At 36.5% G+C, this 26,250-nt stretch overlaps 2 protein-coding genes across 7 annotated transcripts in view; one reads left to right on the top strand and one right to left on the bottom strand.

Annotated features, from left to right (window-relative positions):
* Positions 1-26,250, top strand: part of rxfp3.3a2 (relaxin family peptide receptor 3.3a2) — a 446,825-nt gene that overhangs the window by 193,641 nt on the left and 226,934 nt on the right. The window lies entirely within an intron of this gene.
* On the bottom strand, positions 604-25,601 carry gramd2aa (GRAM domain containing 2Aa; the record flags this gene model as incomplete). Of its 6 annotated transcripts, none has more annotated exons than XM_083558777.1 (12): positions 25,373-25,601; positions 17,407-17,511; positions 12,641-12,698; positions 11,149-11,311; positions 9,039-9,142; positions 8,478-8,576; positions 7,979-8,050; positions 7,798-7,860; positions 6,970-7,150; positions 5,616-5,709; positions 4,073-4,180; positions 604-1,991 (listed from the first exon to the last, which is right to left on the bottom strand). In XM_083558777.1, exons 2-12 carry the CDS (start codon positions 17,499-17,501, stop codon positions 1,988-1,990), a joined length of 1,041 nt encoding a protein of 346 aa, XP_083414903.1. In that variant the 5' UTR covers positions 17,502-17,511; positions 25,373-25,601. The 6 variants fall into 6 exon arrangements, with proteins under 6 accessions (XP_083414903.1, XP_083414902.1, XP_083414904.1 ...); XM_083558776.1 differs by lacking the exon at positions 25,373-25,601 and adding an exon at positions 17,595-18,140; XM_083558778.1 differs by lacking the exon at positions 25,373-25,601 and adding an exon at positions 16,365-16,625.

Genomic DNA, 26,250 nt, shown 5'->3' with positions numbered 1-26,250 from the left:
AAGTTTATTTCTATAGCACTTTTCACAACAGACATTGTCTCAAAGCAGCTTTACAGAATTTTAAGAGTTAAGGTGAATGGTGTGCTTTTATCCCTGATGAGCAGCCATGGCGACTGTGGCAAGGAATAACTCTAGATGTTATGAGGAAGAAACCTTGAGAGGAACCAGACTCAAAAGGGAAACCCATCCTCATTTGGGTGACATCAAGAGTGTGATTATTAATCTTTAACCAGTAGAGAACACTGGAGAGTGAGAACTAACATGAGCACTGGAGTGTAAGATTATGAGTATTGATCTTTTTACAGTCTTATACAGTCATTTGTGGTTATAAAACTAGGAGCGACTGAGCAACTTGTAAAATAGCTCAACATTTAAGATAATCACGGATCCAACACCAGCTTCTCCATGCCAGAGCCTTTAAACACTCAAAGAAGTCCAATGTCCAAACTCCACATGAAGTGGGATCCAACTGGCACTGGTACGCCAGTAGTCCATTTTAATCTATAGTAGAATTCATATCTGATCTCTGTATCTTATGAATTATTATAGCAGGTTGCACATCAAAATTAATTAACAGATTAAAAAACGACATTAACCGACTACTTATTTGAAAAATCTCAGTTTTATTAAAAATGTTTTTATTTCAACACTGCATTAATTCCTACTTTTCAGTTCACAAAGGTGAGGTTTAAGCATTTAAGTAAAATCTTGCTCTGATGACTGTATAAATTATAATACATGGCTTTTCTCCTTGTAAATATATATATATATATATATATATATATATATATATATATATATATATATATATATATATATAAATTCTTCCTTACAGGTTCAGAAAGGTTAGCAACGTCCTGTAGTGTGAGCAGCAAGTTTTAACATGGAAAATCTGTAAAAAATTAAAACCCTGATCATCACATTACAGCCTGGAGTTCCTAATAATAATAATAATAATAATAATAATAATAAATATTACATGTTAAGTGTAATGTTCTATTACACTTTTTTCCTGTAATCCCTTAAAATCCATTGACTTTTATCCTTGACACCCACAAAGTATTGGTTCAGTGTGTCATTTAAACATATTCTACGTGTTTATATAAAATGCATTCACAGTTAGCATACAGTAAATGTGCAGATTTAGCAGTTACTGAGAAACATATTCATATAAAACAGGATTATATTTCCTAAAGAGAGAGAAAACAGTAAACAGTGCAGAAGTTAGAAAGTTTTGTTTAGCTTTTTTGCTAACAGAATAACCTGTGTATAATGCACTTAGTCAGGTGATCCAGCTTCACATTATTGTCTTCTATAAAATACATCGATAAAAGCATGCTTGCTTTTGTGTTAATGTGTGGTGAGTGTAATATCTGTCCTGAAAGCAACACACATATGCTACAGCTTGAGGAAATAAATACATTTAGTTTTTAACCCAGTAAACTCCTGTAAAGCTTGTTATTCGGTAGTGATGAGGAACGATTCAGTGACAAGTAAATTGAAATTGTTGGAAATGTGCAGAGTTAAAAAAAAAAAAAAAAAGTCATAATTCAGGAGCTTTTAGGAGTTTGATAGGTTAGAGAGTGTAAGACATATTTGCATATTAAAAACACTTCAGTGTTTAGACCTTTAACTCTTTCTCTATTCTCACCTGTAAAATTCCATAATGACTTTAGGCAGCAATCACAATGAGCAGTGAGACATACCTGTCTTCATTTATCACACTGTGTGCTTGAACACGTCAAGGAATGAAGGAACGTTGTTCAATCCCAGACATTAAGAGCCAACTAGATCACAAACAATATTCCTGCTGTAGTTCCTTCAAAGGCCCGTTTCTGTTCCAGCAGACGGAAACTCTAAAGTGCTCATTACACTTCCTCCAGTCGAGCAGCTCTGAAAAACCTGCAGTGCCGCATCCCATCTTCATTTAGTCTCTCTATCAAAACTCACAGCCTGCATCATGTCCATCATGTCCCGACACCATCAGCTACCTGTACCAATGCAGAACATGTTTCAACTTCATCTATCACAGTCTCAACAATGGTCAAATGAAAGAGTATGTAAGTGTCGGACTGCAAGTTTGTTTAGGCTCAAATTTGAGTGCTAATTTAATCGACTACTCAAATTAATCAACATAATAAAGTTTATTGCATTCATTTGATGTAAAATATTATTTTATATACTGGTTAACCAGCAGGCATTTTATTAAAAACTGTTTAAAAATTGTAACTCTTTTCCACAAATGTTAATAATAATAAAAAATAAAAAGTGACTAGCAATTTGGTTTTGCATTTCTTCCCCCTAAGTGTACCGAAATTTAACCAAACCATGATTTAAAAACCATGCTGTACCATTACACCCCTAATATACATATATATATATATATATATATATATATATATATATATATATATATATATATATATATATATATATATATATATATATATATATATACAGTATATTATATATATATACAGTACAGACCAAAAGTTTGGACACACCTTCTCATTCAAAGAGTTTTCTTTATTTTCATGACTTTGAAGAACCTACAATATGACATATTTTTAGTTGTTTCACACTTTTTTGTTATGTATATAATTCCACATGTGTTAATTTATAGTTTTGATGCCTTCAGTGTGACTCTACAATTTTCATAGTCATGAAAATAAAGAAAACTCTTTGAATGAGAAGGTGTGTCCAAACTTTTGGTCTGTACTGTATATATATATATATATATATATATATATATATATATATATATATATATATATATATATATATATATATATATATATATATATATATATATCCTTTAATACTGCACACAACACTGCTTAATGTTTAATTCTGAATAGTCAGAAGCTGCAGAACATAGACAGACACTAAAATAGCAGATGCTCCAGAATAATCTATGACTAATAATAAACAGATTGAAAGAACATACTTTTGTTTAACAGGAAAAAGGTTCATATATAATTGTTGAAATAAAAGATGTTTATAGAAGGAGTCTTCAGTTTGTAACACTGTAATAGTCAGTAAGCGATGCAGACAGAAAAGTTGGGACTTTTCTTTTGCTTGCTCTCTGATAAGAAAAAAACAAAACAAAACCTGGGGAGGGAACAACTGTTTAAAACTATTGTAACAAGTGCACTCACTAGTTTTAGGAACTAGCTTGCTTTAAACACATGGTTTCTTTTATTAATTTGAAAAAATATTGTAATCATTGAGTAAACGCAGTAACACCTCTATGCAGAGTGAAAGGGAAAGTTTATAGGACTGTGGTGAGACCTGCGATGTTGTATGGGTTAGAGACAGTGGCATTGAGTAAAAGACAGGAGGTGGAGCTGGAGGTAGCAGAGCTGAAGATGTTGAGGTTTTTGTTGGGAGTGACGAGGATGGACAGGATTAGAAATGAGTTTATTAGAGGGACAGCATGTAGGACGTTTTGGAGACAAGGTGAGGGAGGCGAGATTGAGATGGTTTGGACATGTGCAGAGGAGGGACATGGAGTATATCGGTAGGAGAATGCTGAGGATGGAGCCACCAGGAAGAAGAAAAAAAGGAAGGCCAAGGAGGAGGTTTATGGATCTGGTGAGGGAAGACATGCAGGCAGTTGGTTTGAAAGAGGCAGATGTAGAGGGTGGGGGGTATGGAGACGGATGATCCGCTGTGTTTTTTTTAACTTAGATAGATAGATAGGTAGATAACTAAAATCATGTTTTAATTTTAATGATACAGTATTTTGGATCATTCATTTTTCAAGTAGTGTTCTTTAAATGATCTTATTGAGGAATTTAATTCGTTGACTTCTTATCTGCAGCTTTCCCACTTTAATTTGCTTGTGTCATGTAAATTATAAGCTTTTAATGTAAATGTATTGATTCCCGATGCAATTCATTTGCAGGTCATTATATTGTATAATATGTATCTAATATGCTTTTAAACCCATCGAACGGACTTTGGTTCTGGCTGCACTCCTGCTCTTGTAAGTTGGACCCTCTAGACATATCAGTTTTGAGCTCAGTGTGTATTCTGCATGAGAACAGGACACAGAGGAGGAAAGTTTCACCTCTCCTGCAGGGGAAGTGCTGCTTTGCTGCTGAGGAACGAAAGCTGCTGCTCCAGACTGCACACACGAAATGCCAGGTAACACGAGGACACGATTAGGAGGATTATTCTGAACAAGAGAGCAGAAATTAAGTCAAAGATAAGTCCAATAAAAATATTAATTTACTGTATGAATTTAAATACAATGCATTCAAAGGTTTTGAACACATTGATGGTTATTTCCTTTTTTTACAACAAATTCAAGAAATAATACAATTGAGCAAATAAATAAATATTACATTTTAATTAAATATAGAAATATTACATTTAATATAAACGTGTCTGACCAATACCCCACATTTGTATAATATCCTAATGCTTCATAAAATTCATACTTATTTTTTTTACTTTATAAACATTTAACCAAAAAGGTTATATAATAATACAGGGTGCAGTCACAATACATCACGCTGACACAGGACATGAGATTCACTTCTGGTCATGCTGGTCTCAGTATTTCAGAAATTGTTTATTGTTATGCTCAACAGTCTCTACAGTTCATACAGGATGCTGGGAAAAAACAGTGAATGTTAATTCTGGGAAGAAATTCCTTCCTGATAAATATTCAGATTGGTTTGAGCTAAAAAAGAAAAAAAAAAAAAAAAAAAAGAATCACTTGCTTCATGCAACAATGGTGATTAGAAAAGCACTTTAAAACAAAGTTTAATCCTGAGATGGGAAATAACAGAAGACCCCACTAGGTTCCTCTACTTTCTTTTTTTCTTATGTCATTTTTTCTTTATATCATTTGAATTAATTAAAATTCTTTCTTTCTTTCTTTTTTTCTAAATTTATGAAGATAATCAACAATGACCTTTTAATGAGAAACCATCATTCATTAAAGTTGTAATTCGGCATATTGATAAAAAAATGTGTATCTTTTGTTTCCTAGTGTATAAAACAAATGCCAGAGAGCAGATGGGATAAACTGAGTCTTAAAGAGTAAAATGAAGGCATACTTTGTTTTTAAACATGTTATATTTGTTCTAAAAACCATGTCCTCACACCAGAGATACCTGTAAAGGTGTGTGAAAACACTCACTTGTTTTTTTTAGGAATGAGTCACATTCAGCTAAACACTGAAAATAAATCCACATGATTGGTCACATTAAAGGATTTAAACTAAACTAATGAACCACTCGAGTGTGCTTCAGATGGAATTGTTTAAAGGCTTCCTCAGTGTCAATGCTGTATTGATTATTTACGATTTAAAACAGACCGAGTTCTTTATTACCCAATTCACACGCTAACTGAGTCAAATCTACAACTACTCCTACGAGGCCATTTAAATAAAGTCCTGAGAGGAATATTACCCAATCTGACACTTAATATAAAGTATGACAATAGGAAATAATCCATTTTACATAAAAGCACAACCTCCTATGAGGCATAATGTGTCTAAATCAGAGGTTTGAGAAGTGATTTTTTTCCTGTGAAAATGGGCGATGAAGCGGGTGATCATCCTGAGCGGACATAAGGACACGAAGAAAACAAGCCAAACTCACAGCAGGATGAAGAACTTCATCAGCTGGTACTCCATCTGGCCCAGTTCTGGTACAGGCTCTGTGAGGAGGATCTTCTCGGACTCTAGAGCTCTCTCTACATGCGCGCGCGCGCGCGCACACACACACACACACACACACACACAAACGCGCAGCATGAGTAGAGGAGCTGATACGACACCAATACATGTGATTTTCTAAAGTGTGTAATTCAGTTGATTACTATTACACAACCTGCAGATTTCATTTAACTGAATGTAATTTTCATTTTAATATTATTTAATTTTATATTTCATAAATCATTCAACTCCCATCTAGCCTCCCTTCTTTTTTAAATCCAGCCTAATCCTCCCTCCATTCCTTTCACCCCTCCTTCCTACATAACACATGTTGTTGAACAAATAAAGACCTTTTTTTTTTTTTTTTGAGGAAGTTGAAATCCATCTGTTATCCCATATTGTATAAGGACGGGACTGGAGATGACACAGGTAAATACATAAATCCAGACATATGACTGAATCAGTATATACAGTAGTACATTCTACTGGTCTATTATATAAACATATACCATGTCACAGTGTTAGTCATTACATTTTATGCCCCTTTGTTAAAGTAATAAATATGGTGGCTTGGGTGCACGTGTGAGCGTTTATTTTAAATGCTAGCCAACCTGACCTGAGTGACCTCCATCTTGTTTTCTTCTAAATGCTCATGCCACCCAAATGTCACAACAGTGCTAACATATTAATACTCTTATTCTCTGTCTTATATCAAGATAAAAAAAAAAAGCAAATATTGTCCTGTCTAAAGACTGCTTTTTACCTTTTTAAATGTTTCCTAATTAACTAAATTTGGTGCTAAAAGTGAAAAAAAAATTTTAATTTATTAATTAATAAATAAAACTATTTGTATCTGATATGCAGTCTGTAGTTTGCACTATAGGGTGTTTCTAATAATTGAAAGCATTTTAAATGTTATCACAGAGGCAAAAAAATCAAGCTAATTTTTATTCACAAAATATAGACTTTATACAATTTTTTTTTAAAGATATTGCAGATTTTTTTATTAAGACAAACATCAATGTATTGACAGCTATTTGTGTTGCAGTAAATCTGCCCTGAGGCAATGCAAATGAGCCACATGTCTGATTATCACTCGATTGTCGATGTTGTGTTCATGACTGACAGACGTTTACATTTTAAGCACGTGCTACAAAACAGTGCGCAGAACTGCTATCGCAGATCTAGAAACATACCCCCATTTCCCCACTAACCTTGTAAAATGAAACACACGCAGCCTTGATTTGATTTGCCGTGTTTGATATATTGTGTGAGTGCGTGTTTGGCTCTTTGCTCACCCTGGAGAGGCTCGCTGGACTGAAACGACGTTTCCACGGGACTCAGGCTGCTGGTGGAGTTTCCTAGTAGATCAGGCAGGGATGAGGAGACGGACACCACTGACGGCTTCCTCCTCCACTTCAACATTGGGGTAAACTCCTCCACAGTCATTTGGTACTCATCAGGGATAGGAAACTCATCCTACACACGTATTAAAATGTTAATCTCAACAAATGTTTCATTTTTGTTGGCCTCCCACAAGCTCAGCTCTATCTATAAAATGACACCACAACGATGAGGAATTCTCGAATCTGATTGGTCAGAAGGTGTTGATTCATTTACTATAACAAGAGGCTTTAATCCAAACTGTAGATTTATATTAATGTTAATATTTAAATTTAATGAAGAGATGTATAGTATGTATAGCTGTTTATTTAGCATTCATGGAAGGTAAAGAGTCTTTAATTTTAGCACACTGAAACAAAGACATTTATAATGGAAGAATATTCAAGATAGAGGACTTTTTTCTTTTCTCTTTTTTGCCTCATTAACCTTGAGAGGTGGGGCACTGTATAAAATTGTGGCAGGAACTAGTTTGTTGCATGGGCATTCAACAAAAAAAGTACAATGTAATAATAAGTTAAATTATTGTCTAACTGCTGTGGTGTAAAATCAATAAAACTCTCAAAGAATAAAAATTCTTAACTCTACATTGCTCTCTCGTTGATTATTTTCCCATGACAACATGCCCTGGTGCGTTTAATTCTTTACTCGTCATTACTGTCTTAAGTAAGTCCTCATGATAATAAAAGTGTGGAACAGTTGTGCTGAAATGGCTAAAGGCTTACCAGAGATATAGACGCTGGCTGCTCCATGTACTGCTTAAAGCTGAGGCTCTTTTTGCCGTTGACCTTAATAACAAATGTTTCATGACAAATCAAGCAAACCAGATGTTTTTTACATTACAATGGAAATTTGCATAAGTAAACAATCAGCACTCAAGACAGAATGAGTGTATGTTCTTTTCACCTGTAAGTGTGTACAGATCTGCCTCAGCACGTCATACACACTGTCTCTGGACAGCAGAGACACAAAGACATACTGAAAGAAAAAAAAACAGCCCACATTTATATAATCCAAAAATAAACTCACAGCTTATGACTTGTCACCAAGTGGCAGTCTGAGGCTTAAAGGTTAAAACTGTGCAACTCAAATACCACTTTTTTATCAATCTGCAAATCCTCTGTACACTTCACCATAACTTATTTTTGCTGTTTTTATGTATGTTAAAACATTGCCATTATTTATTACTATAAACTACAATCATCTTACTGATCATGTAACAGTGTCAAAGAAAAAATAAACAGAAAATCACAAAAGTACTTTAAGAAATGGACATACAATTAATAAAAATCTCTTTATAATGCACAGAGTTCAATGTATGTATTTATTTAAATGAACACACACACACACACACCACACACACACACACACACACACACACACACACACACACACACACACACACCTTCTGACTGCTGTCTGTGGTGATGGCCAGGCCGTTGGGGACGAGCCCTGCTGTCTTGTGTTTCTTTACCAGTCGAACAGACACTATGGGGATGCACACCTGCACACAGAGAGTCAGACCAATTAAGAAATGAGAGAGAGAGAGAGAGAGAGAGAGAGAGAGAGAGAGAGAGAGAGAGAGAGAGAGAGAGAGAGAGAGAGAGAGAGAGAGAGAGAGAGAGAGAGAGAGAGAGAGAGAGAGAGAGAGAGAGAGAAGATAACAAGAGACAGGAAAAAGCAAGAGACAGAAATTGTGGGTCAAGAGCCCAACAAGCAGCACAAAAGAGGCGTGTAGCATTACCTTGTTTAACAGAGCACAACAAGCAGCTATGGCTCAGAGCCAGAATTAAAACTTTTCACAGATCTCTGTTTAGCTTAATAATAAGTAAAGCACATTATTATCATGATCTGTGACTCAGTGTGTAAGAGATGTATCACAGGTGGTGAGAGGAAGTAGGCAGTGGTGAAGATTAAGATGGCAGACATAATGATGATGTGGTTTAACAGAAATTCTCCTGCATACCTTAATGTCCTTTCCAAAGATGTTGGCATAGAAACACAGCCAGTTTTGGGAGATGTAGAGTCTGCCCTGTAGCAGAATGTCTCGCAGAAGAGCACAGGAGTACACTAGAGAGAGAGAGAGAGAAAGAGAGAGAGAGAGAGAGAGAGAGAGAGAGAGAGAGAGAGAGAGAGAGAGAGAGAGAGAGAGAGAGAGAGAGAGAGAGAGAGAGAGAGAGATGCTTTATAGACATATTCGGTTATGTCAGTATAGCTGGCTGAACTGAGAGTACGACTTGATGAAGTGATGAAAAGCAATGAAACAGAGAAGCCATAAAACAAACCGCCCGATTTCAAAACCTCGGATCTAATGTTTTGATACAGCTACAGATTTATCCAAAATTTGAGGCTACATATCTCTATTCACATTCCTTTGACTATTGCAGCAATTTTTTATATTGACCATGTGGCCATGACTTATTTGTGTGGAAGAATTCTGTATTTTCTAAAGTAGCATTGTGTGCAAAAGGTAAAGTAAATGCTGACACATTACAATTAGTCATACACTGCATAAAATGTGACATTATACTCTAATCAATATAATATAATATAATATAATATAATATAATATAATAATATGAGTGGCAGTCTGGGAAAATCCTTCACACTGTGAAATTGACATGTCTGACCAGTCCAAAATATTTTTTTCTCTGTAATATTTTAATTCCCCATCTGAAATCTTTTCAGATTATCAGAAGGCAGTGAGAGTGTAGGATATGTCGCAGAATTAAGGCTGGAGCTCCATCAATAATACGAGAGTGAGTAGGGGATGGGTGAGTGCAGGTCACCAGGTTATACATAGAACTGGGATTGATTTTCATGGTCCTGGGGAAAGCTAGCTAATAGGCCAATGGATTGATTGTCCTAAGGATTTTAAAAGGTCCAATTTACAATGGAGTCCAATTTACAATTTACACCAGATGCCTCCTAAGATTGGCTGTGAGAAACGTCATCTGAATAGCAGCTTCCTACTTTCTGCCAGAAGCTGCAACACCAGCAAACTATAAGTTTTGTTGGGAAAGCCCTATTTGTTGGGAAAGCACCCTAAATGCAACAGTAGGGTGTGAGAGTATTTCAACAACATTAAGGGTTCATCAAAACAAAGCATCTGGGTGAAGGAGTTGGTTGACTCAGTCTGGCCTGTAGGTTCAGGATAAAAATCTGCACATAGGCGAATCACAGCCCCCAAGAGGTGACAGAAAGCTTCAAAAACAACTCGTAAACTTTGAAGAAACTTGGTCTTTTTAGCCAATAAAAGTTTAAGCAAAGAAATAAACATACAAGCTTTCCAAGAAACCACTTCACAATGATCAGTATCACCACCCTCCCTGAGGACATTAGCAGACTCGAAACAAATTCCAAGGAAAGATGGGGCCATAGGTGAGAGGGTATGGGCAAGGGATGAAACAAGCTGGTATGGGTGGATAGCAAGTCTTAATCTTGAAAAAGCAAGATTTTTGCTGCCTATAAAACAACACAACAGACAACTTTTGTTGGGGCACTGGAGATGGTGGCAGCAATACCTATATAAAAGACATCAAATTTCATTCTGAATTAAGCCTCAGGATCAGGCACATAATCACATGAACTCCTTGTCACAAGGAACTTCAATGTTTCTTTGGTGAGTTGCGAAAAAATAAAGGCATCTTAATTGGCAGATATAATGGTTCAGAGTCTCCCTGAAAACTTTGTTGATAAATGCAAAAGCATTTATCAGGGTGGGAAGCAGGTCGACTGGGAACCCAGTTACATTTGCGATATAACGATTATGTCAGGATATTACAAAATATTAATAAAAGAGAATATTACAAATTAAGAATTCATAAAGGAGAGTTACAGAAGTTAAAGAAACAGACTGACTTTTAAACTTCTTTCTGTGAAACCTAATAAACTAAATGTATTTAATGCTATACAAAGAGATTTTGCACTTTTGAACCCAATCGCACTGACACAGAAGTCACCTCAGGTTTCTCTGTAAAAACGTTAAAATATTTACTGCTCCTGTGAAGATCGACAAATCTGAAGACAACGTAGAGAAGTGACATTAGCCCACAGACATACACACTTAGACTCACCCTTCAAAAGGTTCTCCTCCTTGGGGACGTTGTGGAAGAGTTTATGGTACTGTGAGTTGTACTTGCTGACGGTCTGGGAAGAGGATGAGGCCGGAGGGGGAGAGATGAGCTCGTGCACACAACTTCCCTGCAGCCTACTTTTCTCTCTCAGCGGCCGGGAGCTCTGCACCAAATTCAGCATGCTGACAACACTGGCACCAACAACACACACTGTGCCTCTCAGGCTCAGAGAGAGAATGAGTGTGTGTGTGTGTGTGTGTGTGTGTGTGTGTGTGTGTGTGTGTGTGTGTGTGTGTGTGTGTGTGTGTGTGTGTGTGGGTGGGTGTGTGTGCGTGTGTGTGGTCAGTGTGTCATATGTACCCCATATCTCTTTCTCTCTTTCCTGTGAACTGATCCTACCTCCACTTACTCTAGTTTCACAAGGACCTCACCAATTCTCTGTCTCTCTTTCTTTCCCCTCTACCTTCTTACTTTTAGCTTTCCCCTGTCTCTTTTTCTCTCTCTAGCTCACTTCCTTTATCTCCCTCCCCTTTCTCGCTTACTGCAGTCTCTCTCTCTCTCTCTCTCTCTCTCGCTGTAGACCTGCAGCAGATACTCCCACTGCACCTCAGCGGAAAATGCTTGCAGGCTTGCACCAGCGTGTGAACTCTCTACCACACTGGTGCTTCCTGTCTCACACACACACCAGTGTTTCGACCAAAGATGGGCCGAGTGTGTCAGCTGCGTAACATACAAGTTAACGTTTAATCACACTTTATTCATATCATAGCTTTAGGAGTGCTATAGAGCTGAGGCAGCTTAATGACTTCCTTCCTGAACAGGCTACTGGGCAAAAGTGTTTTTTTTTTTTTTTTTTTGGTGACTCAAAAGTCACATGACTTCAAGGTGAAAAAATCTAACCGATAAAAACACACTAGTTAAGACAGTTACTTTTAGTTCATTCTAAATATAGATCCAAATGAAATTCAAATAACTTAAATTAACAATGAAATGCTCTAGAGTAAAACATGTAGAGTACAAGCCCATCATTCGTCCCCTCATATAACACAATGGGTGGTTACATCAACATGAGCTCATCTGTGAAATTTGCAAAAGTGATCTACTTCATTAAAGGATAATATTTTCTCTGACACATCTGTGGGGGAAAAACTGAAATCACTTATATTAAGTTGATTCAGTTATTCACATTAAAACACAGAACTCAATTTCTATTCAATAACTGCAGTATTAGGAGAGGTGTAGTTACAAGAGTGAGGAATGTAAATAAGGCCAGCAACAGCTCCTTGGGGGTCTATTTAATTGCGGACATTTATATTTATTTATCTCAGCTCTAATCTGATTAGTCAGAAGTGGTGCAGTATTTTTTTTTAAAGAAAGTGCACAGTTTGTTGTGTTCTTACATAAGGATTTTCACCCACCATTAATACTGTCTTACTATTCTGATTCAATAGCTTTGAAAAATATTAGATTAATTATACATCCAGATACTCACTGAGCCTCTGGTGACTTTCTTGACATCCTCGCAGGACAGATCGTCAAACAGATGCACCCTGGTATTTGAGAAGAAAGGTGAAGCTTGTTAAAGACAATTAAGTGCTATAAACATGTTTTGGTTGCTCAGACTAAAGTAAAATGTCTAATAGTAGTAAACCAAAGTGATTAGACTGGAGGTCCAGTCAATGAGAGTTATTGTTGAGACTACAAACTCAATTCCAAAAAAGTTGGGACAATGTGGAAAATGTAAATCAAAACAGAATGCAATATTTTGCAAATCTCATAAACCCATATTTTATTCACAATAGAACATAGAAGCATTTTCAATATTTAAACTGTACCATTGTAAGGAAAAAATAAGGTTGTTTTGAATTTGATGGCACGTCTGAAAAAAAACACATCTGACAAAAAAGTTTGGACGGGGCAACAAAAGTCTGGATAAAGAAAGTGTTATTAAATTTAAACATTTGGAGAAACATTTTGCAACTAATTAGGTTAATTGACAACAGGTCAGTAAGATGATTGAGTGTAAATACTATCTCATAAATAAAGATGGGCAAAGATTCCCAATCTGTTAAAGACTGTGTCTACAAATTGTGGAACAATTTCGAATATGTTCCTCAACATAAAATTGCAAAGACAAAATATCTCATTATTTATGAATTTTTAAGACTCTGGAGAAATCTCTGTTCACAAAGAGACTTGGAAAAAAAAACAATATTGGATGACCAGGTGGAAAACTGTTCTGACACCATGTCCTCCGGACTAAAGAGGAGAGGGACTGTTAGAGGAGTCCATATGCCTTTCACTATTTGAAAACATTTGGCACATCATAAAACAAAATATAAAACAATGGACACCCAGAACCGTTGAGCAGCTACAATCCTATATGACACATATGGGACAACATTCCTCTCCCAAAATTTCAGCAATGAGTCTCCTCAGTTCCCATATTAATACGGACAGAAGATGTGATGCTACAAAGTGGTAAACAGTGCCCTGTCCCAACTTTTTTAAAACCTGTTCTGGCCATTAAATTCCCCTTAAAATGGTGTATATTCTTAGTTTAAACATTGCATTGATTTTCAAATCTCATAAGTCCATATTCTATTCTCAGTTTAAACATATATGTTTTTTGTTTTACTGTAAATAGAATATGGACTTTTGATTTGCAAATCAAATTTTGTTTTTATTTACATTTCACAGTGTCCCAATTCTTTTGGAATGTGGGGTTGTCCAATTAAAGGTTTGTATGTTTCAGAGCTTTCTAAGCATTGTAGAAGCATTGTATTGCTCTTATACCACAGCAATTTTTTCCAATGATTGCAATCTTTTAAATGTTATTAAACATTTACTTTCTATCTATTTATAGCAATATTTAATGTTAATACTGCAAGCCTAATATTACTTGCAGTTGTTGTATATTTGGTGATTCTAAAATGAATAGTATATATATATATTGTAGTATAAGTGTTACCTGTTTATTTATTTATCATTTCATACGTTAATGCATTTTATTTCACTTTCACAATTTTACTTATCTATGTTTGTGAATGCATTTACCCTGCAATTAAAAAAAGCCCTTAAAATTATTTTTGTTTGTGGAGCATGCAAAAAAATCACATCCCCTACAAAAGCACATAGTGTCACCCTGTGTCGCTTGGATCTTTAACGGTATTGAATTTCTTGTAGACGTCATCAGTCAACTTGTCCTTGCACTGACTCAAGAAAGCCTATCAGAGACAACTAGGAGGACAGGGGGTGCTGGCAGTGAGCCAACAGAGCAGCAGCTTGTCTATTGCCTGAAAGAGTCTGTCACCTTCTTCTCTATATGACCTTACTTTAGCTGACAGGAAGCAAGTGCAGCTGGCAAGGTCTTGCTCCATTAGTCATCCTCTTTCAGCAATCTAATACAGCTTTTCACTGACAGCCGCAGGGGTTATTTTATGTAATAGAGCGCTGACAGCTCGAGACATGTGGTGATGTATTCGAAAGCCATTCTGATGTGTAAGTTTTTATTAGACAGACAGATTGTGTAAGTGTGTATGCAACTAATGAACCTTTAATAAAAAAAGCACAGTGGCATCCCAAGGCATATGTTTCCTAATGCGTGGACATAATGTTTAACTCATAAAGGGAGCTGAAGTGGAGCTAATGACCAGAAGGTATTAGGTCAAACTTAGAACTTTCAGGACACCACCATGTGGCCTAAAACTTCTAGTGAAATTACCTGATTTAAGACGATAAATAAAAAATTCATGTAAGAAATCAGAAAATCCTTCCATCTTTGATTCACCCGATTTACTTTTCTTTTTTAAACTGAGCATTGTTCCATACAATCTTTGTAAAATACTTATCAGAGATGTTGCCATGACCATGGAAATGACATTAATCAAATATGGATTTTTGTTTTCCATATAGCAGATACATTTTAGTATGTAAGTAGGTATGGAAGCCTGTTTCCACCAATTAATCATTAAAACATGAATTTCTAAGAATTGCATGATACAAACTCGCAATTCTGCCTTTTCTTTTCAGAATTGAGAGACATAAACTCGCAATTGTGAGTTAAAAAGTCAGAATTGTGAGATGTAAACTTTGGATGGTTCTGCCTACATCTGGTAAAAATAAACTGTAAAGGGGGTTTTACCACCTTTACTAAAACCAAACCACCCTATTGTTGGCCTGAATATATAGTAGATCATTGAAGAGTGACCAACCAGATCATCTCAACTGTCACATTATGCTTATTAATGTCCCTTTTAATCACTGGTGTTCTAGTACTATGTAGAATTTATTTCGAAAGCTAGAGCCTTTAACTATCCACCAAATTCTTGAGGACTGTTCCTCTAGTAAAAATGCACCTACAGTTGAAAATGTTTTATTACAGTTACATCTCTGACTGGTATGTGGATTGTTGGAAGTATATTTATACACAGTTCTTTGGGGAATTAAAAATTGACAGCTTTTTTAATGATTTTCTACTTAAAACCTTTTTTAGAGAGTTCCTCAAATAAATGTTGAACTTTAAAGGGTTCAGAAGGTGTCCAACTCCTCCACAAGTTCACATCACTTGAATAATATTTGATAATAAGTGGATATTCATTACTTTCATTTTTTCCCCATCTACCTATTCCACGGTCTCATTACAAAGAGATTTTGTCAGCTTTTAAGCATTTCTATCTTATGTCTGGTTTCTGATACTTCCAGGTTATTGAGAGAAAGACTCAAACTTGACAAACTTGATGTGTTCAATTTGTATGTTTCCTTTAAAAGGGTTCTCAAGCTGGACACACTCTGAGGAAAGAACAATCTGCCATCTCTTACATACTGAAGCTCACAAATATCTGGCTAATATTGATCTGATTTACAGACAATAATGTATCTCAAATTCTCCACTCCCATAGCGTATGTACAGTTTAGGGCTTATGCCCATTCAGAGATGTGTAAATGTGCAAATTTAAATGGTGCAACCCTGTAAAAAAAAAAACAGTCCTCAAAATGTATTATAATGTGAGCAGCTGAAACTTGGGTGTTTTTTGAGATGTTCCTTTCTGTGTAGGCTTCAATCTAACACATTAGCCACTTCTATATTTTGGGGCTGAAGCTGTTGACAGCTGATAATCTGCACAGGCTACGTGAGAAAGTGAATCTGTCCTTGAGCCAGCAAGCAAACAACCTGCTGTCAATAATTCATCCAGGGCCAAAGAGCATCAAATCACCAGATTCCTGAGTGAAACCCAACCCAGTGCTGCTGAAACAGGCCTGAAGTGAGCCTCTCTGTGAAGGTGGCAGTCATTGTTAGGACGGAGCTCAGCAAGTACACTGCGCTCAAAGGCGACAGCCAGCAGCATGCTGTCCAGCCAAATCAGGAGCTGAAACATCCGGCAGACCGTGTGATGTGCTCTGTGGCTGGTTATGACATAATCCACTCATACCCAGTGTGCTCAGATTATGACAAAATGTGAGCAGAACAATGGGTTCTGTACAAACAAAATAAAAAGAGCACTTAAATCACCAGAGCAGTGTGTGATTGTGATTCAGGATCTGACTTAATACATAATCTCTGGTAAGAGAGTATTTAAACAATTTAAAACTGTTTTTTTAATAATTTATGTAAGTATGATTCACACAGACCTAGACACAAAAAAGGGCTATTATTATTATATTAGCTTAAATAAAGGTACCATTTTTTTAAAAGATTATACAAACAATAAAAGCAGGATGTGAAAATGTAACAATTTTGCTTCTGGTGGTCATGTTTTATGCTTCAAATGTTGGATGAAATGACATCCATTTGCATAGAATTCATAATGCGGTCGTTATGGTTTAGGGATTAATATGAATAAAATAGATAGCAGATAAATAAAAAGGCACTAATTGATTTAATTATGATTAACCTCATGTAACTACACCGATAAACATATTAAAAAACCACTTTACCACATTAACAATTCTACAACTTAGTAAAATAATGTTTATTTATGAAATAATACACAGTAGGCAATCTGCTATACAAGTTCCAATAAAATTTTAGAAATTACTATTACTATTAAAGAGCTCTTCTTTTAAATTTTCTCTTATAGAAAATTTATAAACACACCTTAAGAAAAGCACATAACCACGATATCAACGAATTCAATAAGAGCAATAAGTTTGGAAAAGATGTTGAAAAGATGATTTTTTTTTCTGTATTTTAATTATAATGCCAGTAAATAAGTATAAATCTCTTTAAAAGTTAAAGAAGCATTTGTCTTGACTTGCCGGAAGTGTTGAGTGTTGTGTGTGTCTTCTTCCTTCGTGGGCTCTGGCGTGTCCTGTGGTGTTAATAAGCTAACATCCTCAGTTTGGTCACTCATGGTTCTTGACCTGCATAATAACAAGCACAAGACAGAATCAGAAAGAGTGTGTGTGTGTGTGTGTGTGTGTGCACTCAACACAGCCCTTCTCACCCCATGTCTCAGTTCCACAAGCTGTTTCCCCTGAAGTTCACACACACAGCACTCGCTTTTGCCATGTATATAAAATTTTTTAAATCAAATACTGCATCAGACTTAAAAAACAAAAAACAAAAAACTATAGTGTCATTAGTGCTGCACTTTTGAACTTATGTACTTATTAGCTATTAACAGCATGTCCTCCACCTCCTATGCCCTTCCTTGCTCTAATTGGGCACCTTCATTAAAGTAACATTAAGTCACTGCTGCGTGTATTGACAGGCCTCTTCCTGTTTTTGATTCACTGCTTAATTCTCCCCAGAGACTCGACACACTGCTGCATAATAAACAGCAATCGAGGATTAGGAGAGACATGGCTCGCGTGCAAAATAAGCACTTGGACTGTATTCCATTAGCTTGCTTCTATTTATATTAGAAACATGCAGGGTGACGCGCTTCTAAAGGGATATGAGAGAAGGGTACAGGAAAAGGTGCTATTCTCAAAGGTCATGCTCAGGCTCTTGCATTGAGCAACTATGGAAAGCCAACAGTGGCAAAAAATAAACTCCCGAGAGAAATACAGTGGTACCTTGACCTACGAGTTTAATTCGTTCCGTGGACGAGCTCGTATCTCAATTTGCTCGCACATCAAATCAGTTTTCCATATTGAAAATACATAAAATGGCATTAATCAGTTCCAACCCTCAAAATGACACCATTGGAAAATACATTTCTAAATAACAAATCTTGTATAAAAACATAATCGGAAGAGTATGTAAAGATATAATAAGGTTTAATTCAGTGTATTTTTTTTTTAGATGAGACAACTTGAGCTAACGAAAATGCCGGTGGGGTGTGTGTGTGTGTGTGTGGAGGGGGGGTAGAGGAGATAAGCGGAGGCGGAGGGAAAACTCGTTTTTTACTATCACTCCTGTACACTACGTTTCCCTAAACTTTAAAATTTTTACTTTTGCTTCTTTGCTTATCTTAATTTTCATCACAATCTTCGCTTTCTGGCTTCGCTTCGCCATCTAGCAGCGGCGTCTCGAGCTCGTACATTAATTTTTTGCTCCCGTAACAAAGCAAAAAAATCGACCGAGTGACCACTTGTACCTCTGAAAACTTGTAAATTAATGCACTCGTAGGTCAGGGTACCACTGTAGTTGTGAAAGGAAGGAGGAAGACAGCGAACAATGACTTACTTGGTAGGCTACTGTTTAGATACAAGCCGTGTAACAGACACTGGCTTATAGACAGGTGCGGCTTATTTATGTTAAAAAGAAAAATATTTGTCAAATTCAATGGGTGGCGCTTAAATAAGGGAGCGCTTTATAGTCCGGAAATTACGTTGTGTGTATATATATATATATATATATATATATATATATATATATATATATATATATATATATATATATATATATATATACAGTAAATAAAATATCAGTCAAACAAATCATTGGTGAAAAGCAGTATTTATGCTTTTGTTGGTGTAACCATTCTAAGCCTGTCGAGTGTTTTGTCTTTTTTCATAAAACAGGCATTAGCCACCTCTGCTACTTCATTCAAGATTTATTTTACATTCCACCATGTCTCTATACACATTCAAAAAAACAACATATTTTACAAGTCAAACAAAAATGGGAACAAGTTTTAGGCAGGAACTTAAGTGGTGGAACAGGACCACACAGACCAAAATGTACGAAATAGACGTTGCTCTGTTGCTTGCTTATCTGAACTAGCATTATATAAAAAAAATATCATCTGAGACTTCACCTGAGACTGAGAAGTCGATGTTACATTGTGACATGCCCTTATCTCATCATAAACTAAAGATGTGGCTTATGTTACTGATCAAACTGTTCACTTGTGTTCATCCATCTGACACTCAATGAAATTCAGGTATTTTAAATGTGTAAAAATTTATTGAAAATAACTTTTCTAACATGGTAAAGAAAAACACCAAATGCAACCAAAGCTTTTGCCTTTAAAAAGGTTGTAAAATGTTTAATCTACTACTGAGAAACAAGTACAAGTATCTCCAGGCTTGTATCATGTCTGACCCCGTTGTGATGATGATGCTGTATATGGCACTGTGTAGGGCAGAATAAATGAAGAGGAGTGGGTGTAACAAAACACATTCAAGACTGGACTACTGCAACTCTCTGCTAGCAGGTCTTCCTCTGACCACTATTCATCCACTGCAAATTATCCAAAACGCAGCTGCACGACTTGTGTTCAATCTGCCCAAGTATCTTCAAATGATTTTTAAAGACCTACCTCTTTCTGAAACTCTTAAATTAGCCCTTTCCAAGTTTGCTTTGGAAAAATCAAGAGTTGTAGTCAGATTTATCTTAATTTTGTAATCTGGCGTACCAGTGTAGATTTATTCATTGCTAGAGCCTCAAAGCACTTTTATACGTCGCTCTGGACAAGGGCGTCTGCTTAATGCCACAAATGTCTTTAGATTGTGCCTACACTTAAAGAGATCCTTTGTACAGGATGCTTGCACAAGGAACTAAGTGAGTAGAAATTAACAACTTTTTTTTTTCTCGAATGTTTTAAATGTAGGAATGTTGTTACTGTTGAAAAAAAAAAATCTATGATTAGTTCCAGCTCTACTCTTTATTACTGTAGTTGGAACACCAATAATATTTTCACACAAACATATAAATAAATTATGTTTCTCTGAAGTAGTTTAGGTCTTCATAATCACTTTTCTGTGTCATGTCACATGATTTCCTGTGGTTGGTTGTTTACCAGGTCAACCAAAGCAGGTGGTCCTTGGACACACTGACAGACAAGTTCCATTAAGATGAAATACAGAAAATAGATTTTGTTCTACGAAACACTCTTCTCACAGTTTATCTTCTCGATACACAGTTCCTCAAGGCTGTTTTTTTGCAAGCAGCAATGTAGGTTTCCACAACACAAAACATTTAAAGGTTCTACCACAGAAAAGTTTCTTTTCTGTGATGTGGCCCAACCCCAAAGTTTATTATCATCTGATAACAACATGCTCTAAAGGAATATTTCCACTTAAACCACAGCTACTATTTATTTATTTGTTTATTATTTACAAAACAATTAGACATGATAGTTTCTATTCATTTATAGTTATGTTTAATATTGTGGAACATAAAAAAAAAAAAAAAACAGTAGTTCCTGTTGTCACTTATGTTATAGCAGTAATAAAACGATTTCCTCTCAGTTTCCGCTCCTGAATCTGATAAAACATAAAAACATACTTCATTTTACCAAGAAACTGCAATCCAGAAAAGACTAACGTCTAAAAACGTACAGATTTACCCCTGACTGTTACAAAGCACTCGCAGTGGAGACTCCTTCCAAAATGCTAAACAAAATACATGCAAACTGTTACTGTAGAAACCATACATCAATTGTATGATCATAATCCTGTGGTTTGTCTTGCAGCCAGAACTAGTGCCAGAGCTGTGGTTCTAGAAATTGTAATTAATACCCTCTAACCAATCAGAATACAGAATTCAGTAGTGTCGTGGTAATAAAGCACTTTCGGTAGCATTTTTTACAGAAATGTTCAGTGTGGATCTGTAAAGTGATACATCATCATTAATAATAGAGAAAGTGCTAAATGAAACGCAGCACATAAAACCAAAATTAATTATATTTGCAGCAGTGACTCTACAGTGAGGTGTGGCCAGTGGCTCTCAATTATATAATTCTCATCTCATTTTCTTATCTTATCTCTCCAGACTTCACATTTTCACTATGATTTATTTCTGATGTTATTGAGGTTTTTAGTGTTATGTCTCGTATCCGAGATCATTTATACAGCATTGTTTTCTCCCAGCACAGAAGTTATAAAAACAATGGCCTCACATGAGACCGTTACTGTTTTTCTAACAGACTTTGTTTAGTCTGAATTCCAAACCAGACGCAACATAAATAAAATCAAAGTAAACCAATCTCCTTCTAACTCTCCTGGGTCACGTTTGTGCCTCGTGACCGAGTTGTGCTCACGGTGAGTGCAATATGAGGAAGCGATGTGTGCTGAAAAAAAAAGCAAAGTATATTAGGCTAAATGGATTAGTGGTAGTCGTGTGATGCTGCGGCCTGGTAAACACGTGGAGGGGAGGAACACAGGTTGACCTTCACCGCTTAGGACAGATCAGTTCACGTCATCAAGAAGGAGCTTATGGCCTACATGAGACTTAGCTCTTGTCCACATGCTTATTAAAGGGGCTTGTGGAGTACGAGGGGGCGAGCAGGTGGACGTATTTGCTCACTACGATGGGTCTTGTTTCCATGAGGGCTTTGTTGTGCCAGGTGGTGAGGAAAAACACACTCCCCCACACACACTTTCTCTCTCTCTCTCTCTCTCTCTCTCTCACACACACACACACACACACACACACACACACACACACACACACACACACACACACACACACACACAGGACTTTGTTCTTTAAGAGGTCAACAGTCCTTTGTTCAATTGTATAAATGCTGGAGAGACTTCAAAAGGTCCCTCTAACACTGTCAATGCCAGACTACAGTTGAGACAAATGCTTTATAAACGATAATTAAATCATTAATACCAAAAGCTCTATATTTCATTATTTCAATTTGGGTTATATGGCAATTTTCTTAAATTAAAATGATTAACTAATCAATTTTGATTTATTATTCTGTTTTAAAAGATTTGATTGATTATCTATAACAGCAGTATGCTCCTTTCCAATATGTTATTGTTTCTATAGCGACTACTTACATTGTGAGATTTGTACCGTAATAAGAACAATAATAATATATTTTAAATTAAGATTTCTGTGAAGAAACTCAATTTTAAGAAAGTATCTTTAGTACCAGCATTTTCTAACAGTCCAAGGTAAAGCTTGACATGTTTCATCTACAGGAAAGTATTTTTGTATCTATGCAACACATTGCAATTTTAACTCTACACAAATGAGAGGGAACGAATGTTTATAGCTGCTGTTGATGCAATCATAGGAACTGACTTGTGTGACTGATGTTCCACACCATGAAATGCCAACTGTAGCTCTTTGATGAGAGACCTTTTTTGGCAAATTGTTGTGGTATTAGAGAAGTAAAACATTTTAGGAGTTGCTGAGATAGGAAACTAATCAACTTCAAGTGCTAACAATAACTCAACTTCATATTGGGCTGCATCACACCACGCTGTTACTGATGATTTTCCTATAGCCACAGACCCATAAGAGTTTTACTCCTCATATGCTGTATAAGTCCATATTTTTTACCTGCTGGAAGTTATGATCTGCAGCCTTATAAATCAAGTATTACACACCTAGTCAATATAATGTTATACTATTGCTATTACATTATTAACTGATATTGTAATTCAATTATATGAGAGCATTTGCTAATATTTGTATTAGAGGAGATTTAATTTGAATTTTTGTTCCCATTTCTTGTTCATTAATTAACAGGTAAGGAATATTTGGGAGCTCTCGGTGATCATGAGTTTGATTACCGTAAATTTCCAGACTAATAAACGCACCCAAATATAAGCCGCACTCACTGAATTTGACAAAGATTTTTTATTTTGAACATAAATAAGCCGCACCTGTCTATAAGCCGCAGGCTTACACTGAAACTAATGAACTTTACACAGGCTTTAAAGAAAGACAGTGTCTGTTACAACGGCTTGTATGTAAACAGTAGCCTACCAAGAAAGTCATTGTTCACTGTCTTCCTCCTTCCTTTCACAACTATTTCTCTCGGGAGTTTTTCTTTTGGCATCGCCGTGCCAAAAAGCTTTTCTCCCAATGCCGTGCAGCTAAGAACACAGGTGAAGTGTGTTTTTTTATGCCCGCTTGTTTTCAGCGTGACGAATGATTCGCATTTCCTGTAGACAGTCCGAGTGAGCGGCAGGTCAAACGTCAGATAAACCTCATCCATATTTATGATGTGGTGCGGCCCGATTCAGTGGGAGCGCATCTGATTTAATATAAAGTGTTTCATTGGTTCACCTGAACCCGTTCGGCAATTTCATTGGTCTAATGTTATGGGGCTCAGTTTTTTGTAAAAACTGGAAAAAATCCATAAATTAGCCGCTTCATTGTTTAAGCCACGGGGTTTAAAGAGTGGAAAAAAAGTAGCAACTTATAGTCCGGAAAATACGGTAACGATATATTTTTTGATCGGGACTCAATCAACCAAAATGTCACGATGAATCGTCTTTATTGTTTGAAATAATATAACATACCTTTGAGTATTGTGATTTATTTGTTTTGTTTCATTTCTTTGCCCAACCATAGTTATCATGTAACAACCCTTATACATGTCCTTTATCTTCACACAATGGTGAACAAAACTCCACTTTCACTCCTTAATCTTGTAAGTACTATAAACACCTCTGCATTGTTTTCTATGTAACCTGGTGAATGGGAAATAAAGGTTAATCGCCTATATACAAGATCAAGTGTTAGGATTAAGAAAAACACAGCAATGACATTATGATGACAAAGAGTTCACTGTGATGACGTGTTACAGGTTTATCTGAACTTTAGCAGAAAACAATATACAGTCGATTATTAAAATAGCGGTTTTAAATCAGAAAATCACTACTAAACTGTCTCTCTTGAAAACCTTCGAAACATAATTTGAGATACATAAAATGTGCATAAGCTAATGCATGTCTGGGTTACAGAAGTAATGTATACAGACGGCTGTAATAACGTCAGCTTTCAGCCGTGGGAAAAAATTAAAAGATAAAATCAAGTCAGAACTTTTTCTTAATAATAATAATTATTGCAATAACCTGGCTGAATAAATGCATACACCTTTAGAGTTGAGGATGTGTTCAGAATGAACCAATTGCCTTCAATCTTATATTTCAAAATGATACAGCTGTCATACATGCACAGGAATATTTCTGTAGGAAATGTGTGTTTTTTCACATCTTGGTTTGATGGTCTGCAAAAGAGCTTAGAAAGCATCCGCCGTAAAGCGCTTACATGTTGAAAGGTACAGATTAGGAAAGAGGTATAAGATATTTTCCAAAACATTAGATGCACCATGACAAAAAGGGAGCACCATAGTGGCAAGAACAGAATGTCCAGCCAAAATGTGTAAACAAAAACACAACTTACCAGAGAGGATGCCAAGAGACCCACAACAAACATGAACAAAGCTGCAGGAAAATCTGACAAATCCTGATTTCTTTCTGCATCTGACTACAATCTCATATTCTCCTCATGTCTGGTCTATAGAGTGTGTGTGTGTGTGTGTGTGTGTGTGTGTGTGTGTGTGTGTGTGTGTGTGTGTGTGTGTGTGTGTGTGTGTGTGTGTGTGTGTGTGTGTGTGTGGGTGGGGGGGGATGTGGGCTGGATGGGGGTGGGAAACCCTTTCCATTATAACATCAAACATAAAAATCACCCAAAAAAATTAAAATGTGGCAAAATGTGACAATGTCTGATGGTAAAATCCATCACTTCAGAAGATATGATCGATTAGGGATTAGATATGTTTGAGAGGAAGAGAAGGACGCTGATTCCAGCAGCAATGGAGGTGCAGGTACAGTTTGATGAGCTGTAAAAGTGAAGTTTTAAAACCTGATTCACTTCCAGTGAAGCTCTTTTTACTTCACTTCACATACTTTTACGCATTAAACACACACAGGTTTCGGGAAAAGCACAACCACTGAAAGCTTCATTCTGATTAGTTTTCTGTGTTACGCATGAAAAGAGAGTGAAATGAGGCTGGAAGCGCGCGCACAGCGCTGTAAAATCACTTCCCCCGAGAGAAACTCCATCATCTGGCGCACATACCTGGCGGACTTCTACTCGTCTAAAGTCCTCGGTGCGGCATCTTGGCAAAAAGCAGACACGAGCCGAACACTTCCGTTAGTTAGTGTGGGAGTTTCTGTGCAGGTCAAGAGCAAAGCCAGTCCGCTTTCAATGAATCAGAGGGAAGCGGAAGGCGCACAGCTCGTCTCCAAGCGCGCACACGATGAGCGCTGTATGGAAAGCCAACGGGGACAAAAACCGAGCAAATAGTCTCTTGTGACACTCTCCGATCAGTGACATTAAACTGAACGTCCATATCCGCCTCACTGCTGACAGGATCGAAACAGTTGACGACTACTAATACAACATGCTTCATTAATGAGGAAGCTGGAAAACTTTGACTTCACCATGTGTTTGTCAGCTAGGAGTAGCAGAGCAGACTAACATAAAGAAAAACATGGCACCAGAATACACTATGGTAGTGGAAGTGTGATGACTCAGGACTACAGTTTGCTTTTAATCACCATCACTGTACCCCGCAACATTGTTTATCTGTTATAAATGGACATTCGGTGCAACCCAGATGAGGATGGGTTTCCTCTTGAGTCTGGTTCCTCTCAAGGTTTCTTCATTATGCCATTTTGGGGAGTTTTTCCTTGCCACGGTCGCCACCGGCTCGCTCATCAGGGACAAACTTACACTTCTAAAGAACATCTTAATAATTTTTTTCACCACATTATCTGTGTAAATCTGCTTTGAGACAATGTTCATTGTTAAAAGCAATATACAAATAAAAAGGAATTGAATTGATGCTCTGGGTGATGTTCTTCTGGAAAACCTTGTGTCCTGTCATTCTACTACTAATATTGTTGCAGACCATGTAAACCCCTTCATCGCAGCGTTTTTTCCTAATGGCAGTA

The sequence above is a fragment of the Silurus aristotelis genome (assembly GCF_946808225.1).
Source record: "Silurus aristotelis genome assembly, chromosome: 13".
Taxonomy (NCBI): Eukaryota; Metazoa; Chordata; class Actinopteri; order Siluriformes; family Siluridae; genus Silurus; species Silurus aristotelis.
This window is presented reverse-complemented; position numbering and strand designations above follow the sequence as displayed.